Below are 17,232 nucleotides of genomic sequence, written 5' to 3' on the forward strand. Positions count from 1 at the left end.
TGTTTAAGAGTTAATATTACTACCATTGATCTTGTTATCTATTTGACTTGGTTTCCTCTCTCCCCCCAATTGCCTACCCTTTCCTCAGTTTCAAGTATCATGAATTATTCTGAGAATACAAAGCTGTACGGCTTACTAACCATTTTTTTTTTATGAGTAAAAGAGTATGTATTTCAGTTTGTTATATATGATGCTGTAAAGCACCTCGTTAAGACTTCCATTTCTGTTTTGTGTTGCTTGGGGCCTCAGATGACCAATTTAAATCTCAAGATGAATGTGATTAAGACAAGGAGAATGAGTTAACGGGGTTCCATTCTGTGTCTTATTCTTTTCATCAGACAGCATTCATTTCCTCTCCTGTTTCCCTAAACATGTAGCTCAAGAATGCTCTAGCAGACTTAAAGAAGCATGCTGTGATCTCTTTCTTTAGATTTTATGCTTCTTGAGGGCAGTGACTGAATTTTCATACCCCTGGTGCCTATATTAATGCATAGCAAACAGGCACTCAATAAATGTTCTTTAAATAGCACAGTGAAGGTAATTTGTCAATGATAAGAGCTAGTAAGTATACTGAATTAGAGTTTAGAGTAGAGGAATGGGCTGTTATATTGCTTTCTTGTGAACTTTCAACTTCCCCTTCAAAAACTAGGACAAATGTCACCTTCCCCCCCATAGCTTTCCCTTCTGCACAAGTAGTTAACAGCCACACCCTCAGTGTGCCCAAAGAATTATGTGTGTATCTCTCAAACCCTCTCATGCTATGTGTTCACATTTCTAATTGTGAGTTCTTTCTGGGTAAGGACGATTTCTTACTATATGTAACACAATGTCTGAGACCTAGCAGGTGCTCAATAAATGTTTGTGAATGAATACATACATAAATGTATAGATCAGACCTTGAGGCCTCAAATCCATTTCCACATACAATGACAAAACAGAGACGAAACCTACATTTATTTAATTACTGAATATTTATTGAGCACCTGCTATACACCAGGCAAAAGGAAAAGAAACAAATTTTCTATCCAGAATTACTTTTAACTCTTTCAGCAGTGCCTAAGTCCTGATCATAAAAAAGTCCATTATGCTGATTTAGTATCCATTCATTCTTTGGTTAATCTTCATGTACAGTTTTCTCAAGTGTACTTTCAAATATTGCATAATGCTCTAGACCATGATATATTCCAAGGGCTGTCTGAAGGATAAGAGGAATCACCATTGCTTTTATCTCTGTTTGACAAAGCAGCAGCCAATAAAGTAAAACCCTTCCTTTTGGTGGCAGTGGAACAGTATGATACCTAAAAATGAAAAAGGATTAATTACTTCCTCTGGAAGTAAATTCTATAAAAAATTTGTTGATGTCTCCTAAACTGATCATTTCTATTCTAGATCTTTCATGTAGATAGCAAAAAAGGTTAAAATTAGCTATTTGAAATATGAAACTATGATATTTTGATGAAAATGTGTCATTGGCAGCTAAAGAATAAGGAGAGTTTATTAACATTAAAAAAAAAAGGGGGGGGGGCTTCCCTGGTGGCGCAGTGGTTAAGAATCCACCTGCCAATGCAGGGGACACAGGTTCGAGCCCTGGTCCGGGAAGGTCCCACATGTCGCGGAGCAACCAAGCTCGTGCTCCACAACTACTGAGCCTGCGCTCTGGAGCCCACGAGCCACAACTACTGAGCCCACGTGCCACAACTACCGAAGCCTGTGTGCCTAGAGCCGGTGCTCTGCAACAAGAGAAGGCACCGCAATGAAGCCCGTACGCACACCGCAACCAAGAGTAGCCCCTGCTTGCCTCAACTAGCAGCCAAAAATAAATAAATTAAATAAATAAATTTAAAAAAAAAAAAAGGGAAGAAAGGAAGAAACGGAACAAAAAGATGGACTTACTTGACTGCCAGACGTCCATTTTTAGAAAAAGCTAAAGCAATGGGATATAAAACACCACACACTATGCCAATCAGTGAACTTCTCAGAACACAATTTTCCCGGCTTATATTACCTGGAAAACAAAAGTAAATTTGATCTCCCTTTAAGACTCAGGATAAGAACTATTAAGAGTCTTGGGTCCTCATACAGTAGTTATTTGCATTGTCCTCAAGCATAGCAAAATAGTAGAAAGAATATTAGAAATTCAGTCTATGGCACAATAGACTAAATGCATCACATTTAAAAATGCTTTTATTATACTTCACATAAGGATAAGTTACCTCTTACTTATATGGCTGTTGCAGAAGTAATTTCATAGTGAAGAATATTAAACTAGCAGACCAGATATCTGGATTCTAGGGTAGTACATTTATATTGTCTATGTGTCAGGCATGTGCTAGGGATACAGTATTACACAGAAGAGATCCAATCTCTGACCTTCAGGTCAGTTTACTAAGAAAGAAATACATTAGACAAATATTTAAACAAATAATCTTAAGTGTGCATATGCTTTGAAGGTAAAATGAATAGAGAATGTATCTAGAAACTTAACCTGAGGGAATCAGAGGTTTCCCTGGGGAAAAGGTATTTAAGCAGGGACCTGATGAACAGGGGTCAGAGGTTCCATCAATTACTAGTTGTGAAACTTAAGGTAAGGGGAGGAGGTAGGAAATAACATTAAAAGCCCATAATATGCCAGATACTATGTTAGACATTCAACATACAGTATCTTAATTCTTAATCCTGTGAGGTAAGTACTATTAGTCCTAATTCATAGATAAGACAACTGAGTCTCAGAGATTAAATGACTTGCCCAGTGTCACAAAACTTAAGTGAAATATGTAGTATACCAAAGCCTCCTTTTTTCCCAGTATATCATGCTGATTCTTAGTGTACTTGAACATGTCTCAGCTTAGTTTCTTACCTGTAAAGAAAAGACACAATACTACTTGCCTTGGCTGATTAGGAGGATTGTTGTGGGGATGAAACAGGACAATATATGTGAAGGTACTTTGTTAGTGGTAAAGAAATACACAAATGTAAGGGACTATTATCAGCAGTAGCAACGGTATATGTTAATGAGTAATTTTACTTAGATATAAACACATTATATGTTAATGAATTTAAATTTACCTGAATACAAAGCATGTCTTACAAGAAGCTCACAAGAAACTATGGTAGACAAAAATGGAAGTGTAGTCAATGATGCATATGTCTTCAAAGCATCATGTTTAACCTTGAAGCAATGTCTGAAAATTAAGTTTGCCAATATTCCAGAGAAACCAGCTGTTGTTCCAAAGGTCACTGTTCCATATATATTCAAAGTCCTAATTGGAAAAACAAAGTGAAGAATTAAGTTTAACATAATATTCTTCTAATAGATATATCCCTTCCTGGGTTTGTTATTACATATTTACTCAACATCAAATTTTTCTTGAGCATTTACTATGCTCAATACTATACAAAGAAAGGTATTTTCTTTGTGCTGAGGGTGGGGCAGTGAAAAAAGTTGGGGGGGGGGGAGAGGCGGAAAGAAAAAAAATTCCACTCCTCATGGAACTTGCATTCTAATGAGAGAACAATAGAATTATCTTTCTGAGAATAGAGTGGTTCTAAGATGGAGCTCTTTTAAAGAGAGAATAAATTTTGGCCACAAATAAATATGAATATGTTCCAATGTAGCCAAATTTTATGAACTATCTAAATCCAAGGATACTGTTCTTTCTACTAAAAGAATTAATTTGCTTAAGGTCATTTGAAAAAAGTTCTTTACATTTGGTTAGGCCTTCTAGAAAATAACTATTTCTTAAGTAGTCCAGATACATTTAAAATAATTTGTCTAGGATTTCCAGAACTTCATCCAAAGAAATTTGAGAGCTCTAGTTTTTCTGACTCATACCTAAATCCAGAAATGTTTAAAGTCTAAGATCAACGTCCTTTGATTTTATTCTTGAGCTCTATTAATCTAAAAGTCAGAATGGTAATGTGAGACTATATGTACATCATGGAATCTGTATTCCCTTTTGCTGAGCTCAGCACTGTGGCTGAGGTAATAAATTCTAAACTGAAATTAATTACAATTGATAATTAATATAAGTAGCCCTCAAAATGGTGTTCTCCTAATTACTTTTAATTAAAATATTAATTTTAATTGCACAAATAACATTTAATTGCACAAATAACATTTAATTGCACAAATAACATTTCAACAATTTTAGAAACAAAACAATTTCAAGAGAGAAAAGAAATTATCCACAGTCTCAGTATTCCAACAAACCGCTATTTTCATCTGCTCATGTTTCCCTCCAGTTCTTTTTTGAAAATAAGCTTTCTTTATAACCAACTCAATAAAGTTAACAGGATCTTAGATACCTAGAAACAATGGCAATACAGAAGATCTGCAAATAAAGTTATTGACTTTCAGTCTGGGTGAGTCTCTTACTTTTCTTGTCTAAGATATTCAAATTTTTTTTCTATGATTTCGATGACCATTGGTTTTCTGAGATTTGCATCTCCTAGAGAAGGACTGGACTGACCATATATGTATGTTGGCATCTTGATGTCCTGGAAAACACAAAAATCCAGAACCATAATAGCTAATGATGTTAATATTAAATCTTATAAATTCTACAGATGCAGATTAAAAAACATTTAGATTCTAGTAAAAGTGTCAGGTACTGTCATCTGCTTTCACATACTTTGTTAATGATTCAGTCACTATTTAGTGAGCTCTTATTATCTGTTAGATGATGGCTTTTTGATTCACATAACAACTTTGAGAAATTGGTAGGATAATGGTCATCTCTACCTTTATGGATGAGACAAACAAGGTTCAGAGAGGCTGACTTGCCTGAGGACTTGTTGTAGAAGGATAATTTACTGAGATATTTTTTGTTTTCTTTACAGTTTTCCCTGAAGGTAGCCAGGCCCTTTGTAGTTCTCCATGCTCTAGCTTTTTCAGAGCTGAAAGTAAACAGTAGCTACTTGTTGACCACTGTCTTTATCCTCTGTCTCATGAAAGCCTGAGCTTTTGGAGATTATGTTGAGTTTCCTGGAGAGGTAGGAGAGAACAGGGATTGCCTTGGAGAATATCAAGACAGAACATCAGAAAGAGGGACACATTCCAGCCTAGGAAGAGGCAGTGGATCATGGTTACCTTGGATTATATAAGGTATATATATCCAGATCCCTACTGGGGCAGAAGTAGGGCCTTTGCTGGAAATTGCTATGCAGTATATCAGGGAGCCTGGACCTATGGCACTGGGCTCCAGGGTTGGAAAGTTCCTGTGTCCCAAGTGTGATGTATGAATAGACAGTTGCTAATGTCAAGGGACCATGAGGTTTGGCCAGTAGCATCTTAACAGAAACCAGTAGTTGAAAAAAACAAAACAAAACTGGACCCTCAGAAAGGATCCCTTCTGAATATTTTGCTCTGGGTAAGACTCTCAGATTTCTGTGAAACGTCTTAATATTTGTTACATCTTTTGCCATACTGGCATTATGGGATTCCAGATTAGCCAATGAATAGATTAAATCTATGCCTTTCACAATTTATATGATTCTCCATTTTAACAACATTTACGGTCAAGGGCATAGACTAATAAGTCTCAAATTTTAGGAGTCCTGGGCAAGAGAATCAGAGTGGGTTAAGCATAAAAGACATAAAATAGACTTAGTAAGATTCTCAACTTTTCATGTGCACAGGAATCACGAGTTTATCTGAAATGCAGTCTCTTGAGCTCCCTACTGAGATATCTGGATTCAACAGGAGTAGGGTAAAGTCTAGAAATCTGCATTTTAATAACACCAAGTGATTCTGATGCTGGTAGTCAATGGACACATGTTGAACATCACTGTAATATTCATTTCCTGAATAAGTGATATGTACCAACCCTAACCCTAACTAATGAAAGGCCAATGCATCCATGGTATCAACATCCTGAAGGTATAGGCTCTTTTGAACCTTCATATGGTATTAAACAATGAGTAATAATGGACGAGTTTCTTTCCCTGCATCATTGAAGAACTGTACTCAAGCCAGTTCTATCTTTTTCTTTAAAATATCTGGGGAGGACAGAAAAAAAAAAGTAAAATATTTTATAAATTACAATTTTTCACAGACTAGATTTAATCTTTTGCCTCTCTCTGACATCTAAATGGCAAATGGAAGAGACAAGATAGCAATATCTAAGGGAGATTCTATATCTAATTCCTCTAGTGTACATGAAGGCAGATGTCAGTAACATGACAATTAACCAGAAACTTGGGAAAACTTTTTGTTTTGCTGTCATCCAATTCACTGAAGTCCCTTATTCCTCACAAAGAAAACTTTCAGGCAATCCCTTGTACCAACCTCCTACCTCGTCTACACCTCATTATATAGGAAACACAGATATCCAGGATTATGATCCTAAAATACTGAAACAGGACAGCAAATATTTATTGAGTGCATAGTTTTTGTAAGGCAGTTATTAAAGCAGAGAAATCTACTGATAACTTTCTGATAGAATTTTTACAAGTATTGAAATGTAAAAATTTCTCTATAACTAACATTTTATCTAAAAAGTAACCAGTTCAAAAAAAAAAAAAAGGAACCAGTTCAAGGCCACTCAGCTGGTCACCACGATTATACCAGTAATATTTTATGGTTTTGTAGTGCTTTTATGTGTATTATTTCACTTGACCTTCAGAATTTTATTTAACATTCACTCATCATTTGCTCAGACATTCACCTGGTATTTGAAAGTCCCCCGGATAAGCAAGATGTAGTCATGTCCTCAGAACCCACAACCCAGGCAAAGGTCAGGACAAAATGGCAGGAAATTTAAAATGCAAAGGCCCCGAGTCAAGAGAAAACAGGCTTCATCAATCAGGACTAAACTTTAGGCCTCCTACTTTCTCCCTACCTCTTTTCATAGCAACCAGGGATTTAATTGCGCCCTGCATGGACTTGGGAGCTGTTCTCTTTAAACTTCAAATCCCTTTTACGCGCATCATTTCAGAAGAGTGCACCAGCACCTGAGGCTGCAGAAATCACCGCCTATACCACCCTGGGTTTCCGCCTACCTTGGGCGCTTCCCGAGCTCCCGCCGGCACCACATCTGCAGCCCTCCGGTCGGCTCCAGCCTCCCGCCCGAGCGCCGCCATTTTGGCGACTCACGTGACTAGTGGTGGGCGGGGACCCAGAACTCTCGGGGCGGGAAGTGGTGCGGGCTCACGCCTCTAGCCCGCATCCCTGGCCCGCCCCGACCCAGTCAAAAGCCGCGCCCTCCATCCTGGCTGTGATTGGGCCCGGCGTCCAGAAACTGGAGCCGCTCATTGGCTTCCATGAGGCCCAGACTCCCATGGGCCCGCCCCCCTGCCAGGCCCGTATTCCCTTCTCTTTAATTTGTTAGCGTAGCTCCCTCTTTTCGCCTTCTGAGGGGAACGTGGGGGCGGTCCGAGCGCAGGGATGTCGCTGCGCGTTTTCCTCTCCTCAGGGCACCTCCGTTAGCTGGGGCCGAGCTGCCCAGCCCCTTTCACTCTTTCAGGGTGCTTGCCCCTCTGGCCTGGCCCGTGTGTTACGGCTCCGGCTTCTCGGGCACCTCCTCCCTAGAGCCCCCAACCGGCTGCCAGAGCGGCCCCGACTAGCCTCCTCCCCTCACAGCCGTCAGACTCCCCTCCTCAATCTTTAGTCCCCTCATATTCCATCCTTTCTCCTCGCTTGGAAAGAGACCGGAGAGAATTTTGCCCCCCCACGCTCCCCGAGAAGACCCCCTTACCAGCCGGTGTTTCGGGTTGGGGGGCGCTGCGAGGACGCCTGGCGCCCTTTTGTGCGCTTTCAGTGCCCAGCAGTATCTCCCAGACCAGCACCCCCCGACCCTCCAGTCTCCATGTCTTAGAGAAGCCAAAATCGAGAGTTATATAATTTCTAGTGCTGCTGTTTCTCCTGCCTGAGGAAACACTTCATCGCGTGGAGGGTGCAGGACATTTCTGTGCTCTTCTATATAAGAACGGGGTGTGGGCAGGGGTGGCCGGCGGTAGCAGAGAGATTTGTTTTTTCTGCAAAAGGAAGGTGGGTAGTTTGGAGAGAGACTGAGGGAAAAAGGGTGGATGTGGAAGCCAAGCGGCCGAACTCTCTCATTTAGGAAACCGCGAACTGTTTGCACAGCTTATGCTCACATGCCTAATACTACTACAGCGTCTCAGAAAACACCTTTGGGGGAAGGTTTGACTTGTCTCGAACAGTCTCAGTGTTTTTCCTCGCCGGATAGGGAGCTGCTTGGATGCGAAGAGACGGCATGATGTGAATGACTCCAGTGTGAAGAAATCTTCGCCAACTCATCCTGCATCAAGTGCCCATTGAGTAGCACTGTCACTTTAATGTCTCCATGCCAGGGGATTGCTTTCCTTCTTTTCAATCCTCTCGGTTAATACGTGGGAGGATCAGAATCAGAGGGGGCATTAAGGATCAAGCCTGAGGGGCTTGGAGAGCACAGAAGAAAAAAAATGAAAGTGACAGCAAGCTGGATCCTGTCTCACTGAGGGGGTGAGATCCGGAACTTCTGGTCCAGTGAATAGAAAGGGGCCTTTCAGTCTGTGTTCTGCCCCAGAAAACTGTCCAAACTCACCCACCTTTTTTAGAGACTAGAGTCAAAGAGGTTTTTAAAAGTATTTTTGGGGGGTGAGGGTTTTAAATTTTTCTCTGAAGAATTGAGGGTTTTTATCATCAACCAGTTCATCTTTGATCATGTATTGAGTAATGAGACAGCTGTGTAAATTTGGTTTGTGCCTTAATTGAGTTAGTCATCGAACTCCAAAAATGTTGCTGCCTGAAGAGTTTTAATAATGTTTTCTATGCTTACAATAATTTTCTTTTTAAACAGAATAAATGTTTTATAAACACTGAAAAACTTGAAAAACTCAAAAGCTATTTTTCTTTAAACTCCGTGGGCACTGTCAAAGTTGGTGGAAAAAATACATCATTTTTTCTTTATTTGAAAGAAGACAGCCTGGATTTCAAACAGTGAAGTGGTTTGCAACAGTTACCTGGCTCTTGGCCTCCATCCAGGTGGATCAAGTTGAGACCTGAAAAGAGATCTTGAATCCTGTGGCAGTGGAAAGACCCAAGAATGCCAGTCAAGAAGAAAGGTGGGCTATGAGGCTTTCTATATATGTTTCTCCTTTTTCTTGGTTCTGCTATTTGCAGTTTAAATTGTAGTCCATTTGAGAGTAGGATTTTGCTTGGGATGTAGTTATTGTAATGATGTCTTTTCTGTGGTACATCATTCAGTAATATTACTTTACTAAATGAAAACCAAGTAGGACTGTTGTATTTAATTATAGGCATTGATGGTTTCTTAAATCAGGTGGTATAAATCACCATTTGTAATCAGCGTAAATTTGATACCACAGATTTGGGATTTTCTTTAGCTTGCTTTCTTAGCTTGTTAAAGGTTACTTTTACACAGTCTTTAAAAAAGAAACCTGTACAGTGCAGCTCTTCCTCATGGATTTAATATTTATCAAGCAAATTACATACTTGTAAAAGATAAAGTTGTTTGTAGTGAATGCAATTATAGATTTATTATTTATCTTTTATTAAAAATAGCTTTCATGTTTGGGTTTACTCTAGTGGAAATCTTCACTTTTGTGATAAAGCACCACTTTGGTAACTGTTGTGCTTTTCCAGATGTATACATTATTCAGTAACATGATTGGCAAATTCTGCAAATGAGGTAAACACCTCACTCCCCACCCCCACTGATCAAGATCTGGAAGGTTCCTGAAGTATAGTTTATTATAGGTCACACCTTGGGATTCACTTTAGCCTAGATCTACCCCAGGTGAACCTTGTTCACCTCAGGATCCTGGAGAAGCTGGTGTTTTTTGTTTTTTGTTTTTTGACATTTTATAGAAGACCAGATCAACTATAGAGGAGTTTTTTAAAGAGTTTTAAACTAAAATGTGTATCAATACCCTTGAACTCTACTGTAGTGGACTAGTATAGATCCAAATGTTGACCATTTATGTGAGTTGCTACAGTCTGAAACTAAAGCTTAGTGTGAAGGTTAAGGTGCAGCCTGGCTCTGCATGATGTTTAATCCTACCTGGGGATTGGGAAGGTGTATTGAGGAAACTTATAATCAGTGAGATTCTTTACCCAACTGCTGTCTGTAGAGAAGGACAATGATATATAAAACCTCTGAAACACCTAGAAATGTCCCTTTGTATGCTGGAATTTAAGACTGGGCTTGTTTCCTTCTCCTGCTCTCCTCCATAATATCACTGAGAGAAGTAAACTCTCCTTGAGATTTTGGAGCTACACCTGTCCAGACCTGACACAATTGGTTTATTTGGAACAAGAATGATTTGGGGGAATGTAGCCAATAAAGGATACGTCTCTTTGACTTATTTAGCTTGGGGTGTATTTTTATTCTTTCTACCATTTATTGTGCTCTAGTTAGTGTCCCTTTTGGACTTACTTTCAACTAGTAATTGGATTAAACACATTGTGTGTGTGTGTGTGTGTGTGTGTGTGTGTGACAGAGACAGAGAGAAGAGGAAGAGAGGGAAGGGAGAGAGGAAAGGGAGAGAGAAAGAGAGGGATAAAAGGTATCTGGCAAGGAGGCGGAGGAAAGGCATTGATGTTCTAGATATAACTTAACTAAGCAGGGTGAACTTAAGATTTCTAAACCCAACAGACTGAGTTTTTAAAAAAAGTTCCTACCTTTAAAGGAAGTTACAAAAATTGCCAATACATTATTGAAAACCATACTTTATGAGAAATAATTTATTTCCTTCCCTGCTTCCTTCCCTCCCTCCCTCCTTCCTCTTCTCTTATTCTTTACCAATGGGTTGCTTGTAGTGGGTCTAATTTTTTAAGGAATCAACAAGTTCTAATAAAGTACAAAGTTCTAATTAACAAGTACATATTTGGATATTACTAAAGTATATGCATTATGTAATTTACTTCATGAACTAATCTAGAGAAACAGCTTATCTTTTTAAAAATCTCTTAAAACTGTTAGTATTAAGATATATATTTTAAAATATTATAGACAACTAACCAAACAAGTTATGACATGTACATTATATTTTTAATTAGCTAAGCTTACTATCTGTACTGTTTCTATAAGTAAAACAAATACTTTGAAGTATAACCTAGATTTATTCTGCAGAGAGCACAGTCCTCTATCATCTTGAATCTTTTCTCTTTCTTTTTTTTTTTTTAATATTTGTGCTTCTTTTGTATTTTTTAAAAATTTATTTATTTATTTTTGGCTGCGTTGGGTCTTCATTGCTGCGCGCGGGCTTTCTCTAGTTGCGGCGAGCGGGGGCTACTCTTCTTCGTTGCGGTGCACGGGCTTCTCATTGTGATGGCTTCTCTTGTTGTGGATCATGGCCTCTAGGCTCGCAGGCTTCAGTAGTTGTGGCTCGTGAGCTCAGTAGTTGTTGCTCACGGGCTCTAGAGCGCAGGCTCAGTAGTTGTGGTGCACGGGCTTAGTTGCTCCACGGCATGTGGGATCTTCCTGGACCAGGACTTGAACCTGTGTCCCCTGCATTGGCAGGCGAATTCTTAACCACTGTGCCAACAGGGAAGTCCCTCTTTTTTCTTTCTTCATTGTTGCATGTGGTAGATAGGATGGAAACTAGGCTTTATGTAATCTTAAACGATAACTATCCTCATAGAGCCAAGTGTTTATTCATTGTTGAATATATTCTTATTACAATAAGAAATTTTCATAAGACATATTTCTCACTTGTTATATATTTTGTATGTTATTGTAAAAGTAGAGAGTAGTTTCTCTGATTGGTAACATGTAAGCATGGTAGGAAGTGGGAATGGATATGACATCTAAGTACATTTTTTTTTTTTTTTTTGCTGCACCTCACAGCATGCAGAATCTTAGTTCCCTGAATAGAGACGGAACCCGGGCCCGCTGCAGTGGAAGCACAGAGTTGTAACCACTGGACCACCGGGAATGTTCCTAAGTACATTTTTAGGTGCTATTCTTGATTGTTCTTAGGTAAGCCAAAACTGCTATATTCAGTGCTATTTTGCTTTATGACATTACTTCCTACCTCTTCTACCTCACTCTCTTCACATTTTTATAGATCTCAGTTTTATCAACAGAACACTCATCATTTCTTCTTCAGAGATATTTTTCTCCCAACAGTCGCTTTTCATTCAGGATTCTCTTTTCTACAGTTGTAACTTGATTTGCTCCCAACTGAGCCTTTATGATATCTTTGACCTGTTTTAAATTCTGAAAATTCAGGGCCAATCCAAGATAAGTTGTATCAGCGTTCTCTGATATGATGCAAGGTCATGATGTATAGTAAGGGGCTATTTCAACAGACTTGTGAATTGATCTGATTTCATGTTGGATTAATGCAAGAAATAAAAGTTAACGATAGTTGTGTTCTCCCCTGTGGTTTTTGCAGAAAGTTGCTGTTTTAGTGATAAAATATACTTCAACGGAATTTTTTAGTACATTGCAGTTTCTTTTTTGAGCAGTTTTTTGTTCTCTTCACTGTCATTAAATATGTGAAAAAAATCAATGCTTTTAATACTTTGAGGTTGATGTTTATTTCATTTGTGTTTTTAAAAAGTTGTCCTATTCTGCTCTTCTTTTAAATTGGTATAGAAGTCTATCTGATGTTATTAATTTACATGACACTTTATTTCCTTTGAATTCTTCTGTTGCAACTGTTTTTAGCCATATAATAGAGTATGTATACCATGTACTGAAACTTAAACACTATCATTTTCATAATTCACATGTTTTGACATTGTTCTTTTTAAAGGAAGTTGAAGAATGTTGTGTGATTAGAATCCCAAGACATGATATTGCCATGTATCTTACGGACATTTGTGAAATTGAGATTGTTGTTTCCTGGGTTTACACTCTTTCCTTTTGGTTGACTGTATACTTCATAAAAGTGTCATTTCTGTTTTTCTTTTTTCCCCACTCTCTGGAAGGGAACTTATAACTCTTATGTTTAATTTTTCCTCATTTAAAAATTTCTTTCATTATCTATTTCCTGCACTTTGTGGCTTAACTTCTTTTTTGTAGGATCTCACTAGTTTATATTTGCCTTTCATTATCTGAGCATCTGAGCATACTCTCTTTCTCTAGCTTTTCTTCAATTACTAAGTTTTTTTTTAGGTTCTCTAAAGGGGAAAACATGTACCTAAATTTATTGACTACACCTGAGTAGCTATTTTATCCCTTCTGTACGTACTTCACCAAGTTTTTGTTTGAACTTTTGTGTTTGCCATACCAGGATTATATTCAGATGCTTTTTCAATTTCAAAAAACTTCATGCTTTTTCTTTTTCTGAGCCAGTAGAACTCAAAAGAGTTAAGCCCCAGAGAGGGATGGGAAAAGGCAGGTTTCAAACTTTTGTAATTTCTGTAAGTCAAAGTAAGATAACTTACTAAAGATTTTTTTAGATTTAAAATCCCTCAAAAGGGACATCTTGACCTTGGTTGAGAGAATTGTTGAAAATCATGACGCCACAGATTCTTTTTTTTTTAAATTTTTAATTTAATTTATTTTTTTATACAGCAGGTTCTTATTAGTTATCTATTTTATACATATTAGTGTATACATGTCAATCCCAATCTCCCAATTCATCACACCACCACCGCCCCCCTGCCACTTTCCCCCCTTGGTGTGCATATGTTTGTTCTCTACATCAAGCCACAGATCCTTGATGTTGGAAAATATTCATCAATCCAGGAGGCATAAAGAGAGAACATTCTGGAGAGAGAAATAGAAGAATACTCTTTGTATTCAACTACTGATTAGGAGTATGTTATGAAGCAAACAATAGGCATAGTGTTAAAATTATCTGTTAACTGATTTTATTTTACAGTTTTTATGTATTGGGAATGTTGCAAATGATATGCTAATGAATTTACACCATAAAATATTTGAACTGTTAGGTTTTTGGGAAACTGCCCAAGTGCTCCATTCATGATAGAATATTTGATCTCTCCTTTAGGCCTATGATTGGTTACATCTTTGGGTGGAAGAGTCTAGTCAGTGAGAATATGTACACAAAATATTGGATTTTTAAAACATCAGATTAAGACATTCAATTCATTTATGCCTTTGCCAATCAGTCAATTAATCCGTCACTCTTCTATAACAATGCATTCAGTAAACTATAAGAATGCTCTTCTTTCTTAATTATATACTCTCATTATACGCTCTTATTTTATTTTATTTTTTTTAAAGGAATTCCTTTATTTTTATTATTTATTTATTTATTTATTTTTGGCTGTGTTGGGTCTTCGTTTCTGTGCAAGGGCTTTCTCTAGTTGCGGCAAGCGGGGGCCACTCTTCATCGCGGTGGGCGGGCCTCTCACTGTCGCGGCCTCTGTTGCTGCGGAGCACAGGCTCCAGACGCGCAGGCTCAGTAGCTGTGGCTCACGGGCCCAGTTGCTCCGCGGCATGTGGGATCTTCCCAGACCAGGGCTCGAACCCGTGTCCCCTGCATTGGCAGGCAGATTCTCAACCACTGCGCCACCAGGGAAGCCCTATACGCTCTTATTTCTTAATATTTATTGTGTAACCATGTCAGTGATGATAGAATATTTTTGAGTATAATGCTGAGATGTGTAAAATCTTTTTTTTTTTACTGGAGCAAGAGCACTTGTACCCCAGCTATAATTCCTGCTCAGGAGTTTGTAGCAGTCAAGGCACGAGGGCTCTGTATCCTCAATGTAGGTTGCTTTGTCAGCAAAGGATCATGAGTTACCCAGTCTCTTCTGTCCAGTCAGTCATTCCAAATTCCAAGTAGTAAGCTTTCTGCATAGGTTCAGTTTTTAGTGAGTTTTTCAAAGCTATTTCAAGAATTATGGCCAAATTGCCTCTATTATGAAACAATTCTCCTGACCTCATTTGTTTTAGGATTTAAAATCAAGAGGAAATGATATAAAGTAGAAACTCCTGTGAAAATGAATTAAGTTAAATCTTTCAAAGATTATAAGTAAGATTATGTATCCCATTGCTGCTGATGACACATCTTGCTAGCCATTAGGGCCCTAATTCTGTTAGAGTAAGACTCTGAGGCTTCTGTAGGGGGCCTATCATTTTGGAGAGTTGTGACATCTTTACCATTGAAAGTGTAGTGAGACTTGAAATAAACCTGTTAGGTTCTGTACTATTTAAAATACCTTATAGGTAATAAACTATAAATTATTTTAAAAGGTAAACTTGGGTATGTATTTAAGGAAATAGCTTTCCTTCTATTTATTTATTCCATCATTTATCCATTCAACAAAGATTTATTGAGTGCCTGCTATGTACCAGGCACTGTGCTAGGTGCATGATTTACAGTGGCAAATGATATTCGGTGTCTGCCTTTATGATGCTTAAAATTTATTAGGGAGACAGATATGGACACAGGCAATTTCACTGTGTATGTTGGGATTAACATCGTGTCATGTTCATTTCTTTGAATCATGTCCCTATAATCCTCAATAGCAGTGATATTGTGGGAAAGACCTAGACCAGTAGTCAGAAGACGTGGCTTCTAGGAGGAAGGACAAGATCTGATAATCACTGAGCTGGACTCTCAGTCTATAAATTTAGGTGTGTAAGAAATATCCATTTATTTTCTATAGTTCAACTTTATTTTTGACTCTTGATTACTAAGTTGTGGGCAGAATCACTCCAGTCCTTTTTGAGTTTTTTCCTACTTCCGTGGGGTTATGGTAGGGTTCCATCTGGAATGGGGGTATACTCTGGTCATTGATCATCTATATACAACAGTTTACCTCTGAGGCATGAGTTGTTGTGTCTAGATGGTTCTTTCTGGTCTGGCAACAATTGCTACTTCTAAGACATGTATTTAAATGTTTTTTCCCCAGAATTTCTGTGTTTCTGTTTGCCTAGCTGCATAATGATGCTTATCCTCTCTGGGGTCTTTCTGCCTTTCAGGCAATGCTGCCAGGAAACAGAGCCTAGATACCTGCTGCCTTGGGATCCAAAAACTTCTCTTATTTTTCAACTGAGAAAATCTCTTTCTAGACTGGGGAGGGGCTAGGAGATGTCCCTCTCTCTGCATGTACCTGAGAATCTCTCTTTCATCTCTGAAACAAACATTTCTTTTATTTGGAGGGTTTAGGCTTTTGGAAAGCAACACTGGGATAACTTTAAAATCCCGTCGGTTTTCTGTCCTGGTACATACCTCCCCTGAGGCAATAAAGTACAAAACCAGTTACCAGCTTGAATGAGAAGAAAGGAAATGGGAACATTTAGGGAGAGAAGAAATTAACATCTCAAAGTGCCAGCCTCGCACAGGTACTTCTTCACATGCCTTCTTATGATAATGCCACCAGGTGACCTTGTGAAAATCATATCATCTTTCTGAACCTCAGTTTCCTTTTCTAAAAGGGGTTTAATACTTCCCCCCATATATTTTCTTTTCCCCATCAAATAAGATAATATATATTAACTTCACTTTTATAAAGTTAGTGATAGAATTAGGACAGGAAGCTCATCCAATGTTCTTTCTACTGTATGAGTGAGGTATTCTTTGAACAAATGAATGGCATCATGGTGCAGTGGAGGAGAGTCCCGGGATGGAATCCTGCCTTTACCATTAGCTGAATAAGGTATCTAAAGAAGATCAACAGACTGAGCTTCAAATTCCTCATCTTAAGACATGACTGCACTAATAATATCCAACTCTTAGGATTATTGAGACAATCAAAGAAAAATATCTAGCCCATGTGGAAATTGTTTTGGGAATAGGAAAGTGCTATACAAATGCTTATCAGAATACTTTCTTTCTTTCTTTTTTTTTTTTTGGTCCAAGGAAGAGGAAAGTTGTGTTCAGAGGAAAGTTGTCTCCTTCCATCAGTTGTCTGGGTTCAGCTTCCTGGTCAGCTTCTGGAGTTAGCCTACCCAGATGTGGCAAGTACACATCTGGTTACAGAAAGGAAATGCCACACTGTGCTTTTTTTTAGAATAGAATAATGTTTCTTATGAGTATTTCTTCTCTTTCAATGTTGCTAAAGTAATCTGTAAACCATCCAATATTTACAAAATGATTGCAGTTTTTAGATCTGCTTTAAGTCTGGCCATACATTTTCCCCACAATTTAAATTCCAAGTTTTACCTATTTTTTCGTTTTCTTTTTCTAGTTTGTTACAACTGGAATAAGGCATATTTCAGTATTCAGCTGAAGATGCAATTTACTATCTTCTTTCTTTCTATTTATTACTATTTAACCTTGTACTTTTCCCATTGTTCTCTTCAACAATTCTATAGAAATTGTGAAAGCATGACTTATCTGAAA

General features: G+C 38.2%; 1 protein-coding gene across 1 annotated transcript; it reads right to left on the reverse strand.

Annotated features, from left to right (window-relative positions):
• Positions 1-30: 30 nt before the first annotated feature.
• Positions 31-7,110, reverse strand: TMEM126B (transmembrane protein 126B). The gene is made up of 5 exons (XM_036862321.1): positions 7,000-7,110; positions 4,376-4,497; positions 3,067-3,260; positions 1,894-2,005; positions 31-1,298 (listed from the first exon to the last, which is right to left on the reverse strand). Exons 1-5 carry the CDS (start codon positions 7,078-7,080, stop codon positions 1,115-1,117), a joined length of 693 nt encoding a protein of 230 aa, XP_036718216.1. The 5' UTR covers positions 7,081-7,110; the 3' UTR covers positions 31-1,114.
• Positions 7,111-17,232: the final 10,122 nt, after the last annotated feature.

Source organism: Balaenoptera musculus, chromosome 8 (genome assembly GCF_009873245.2).
Source record: "Balaenoptera musculus isolate JJ_BM4_2016_0621 chromosome 8, mBalMus1.pri.v3, whole genome shotgun sequence".
NCBI lineage: Eukaryota > Metazoa > Chordata > Mammalia > Artiodactyla > Balaenopteridae > Balaenoptera > Balaenoptera musculus.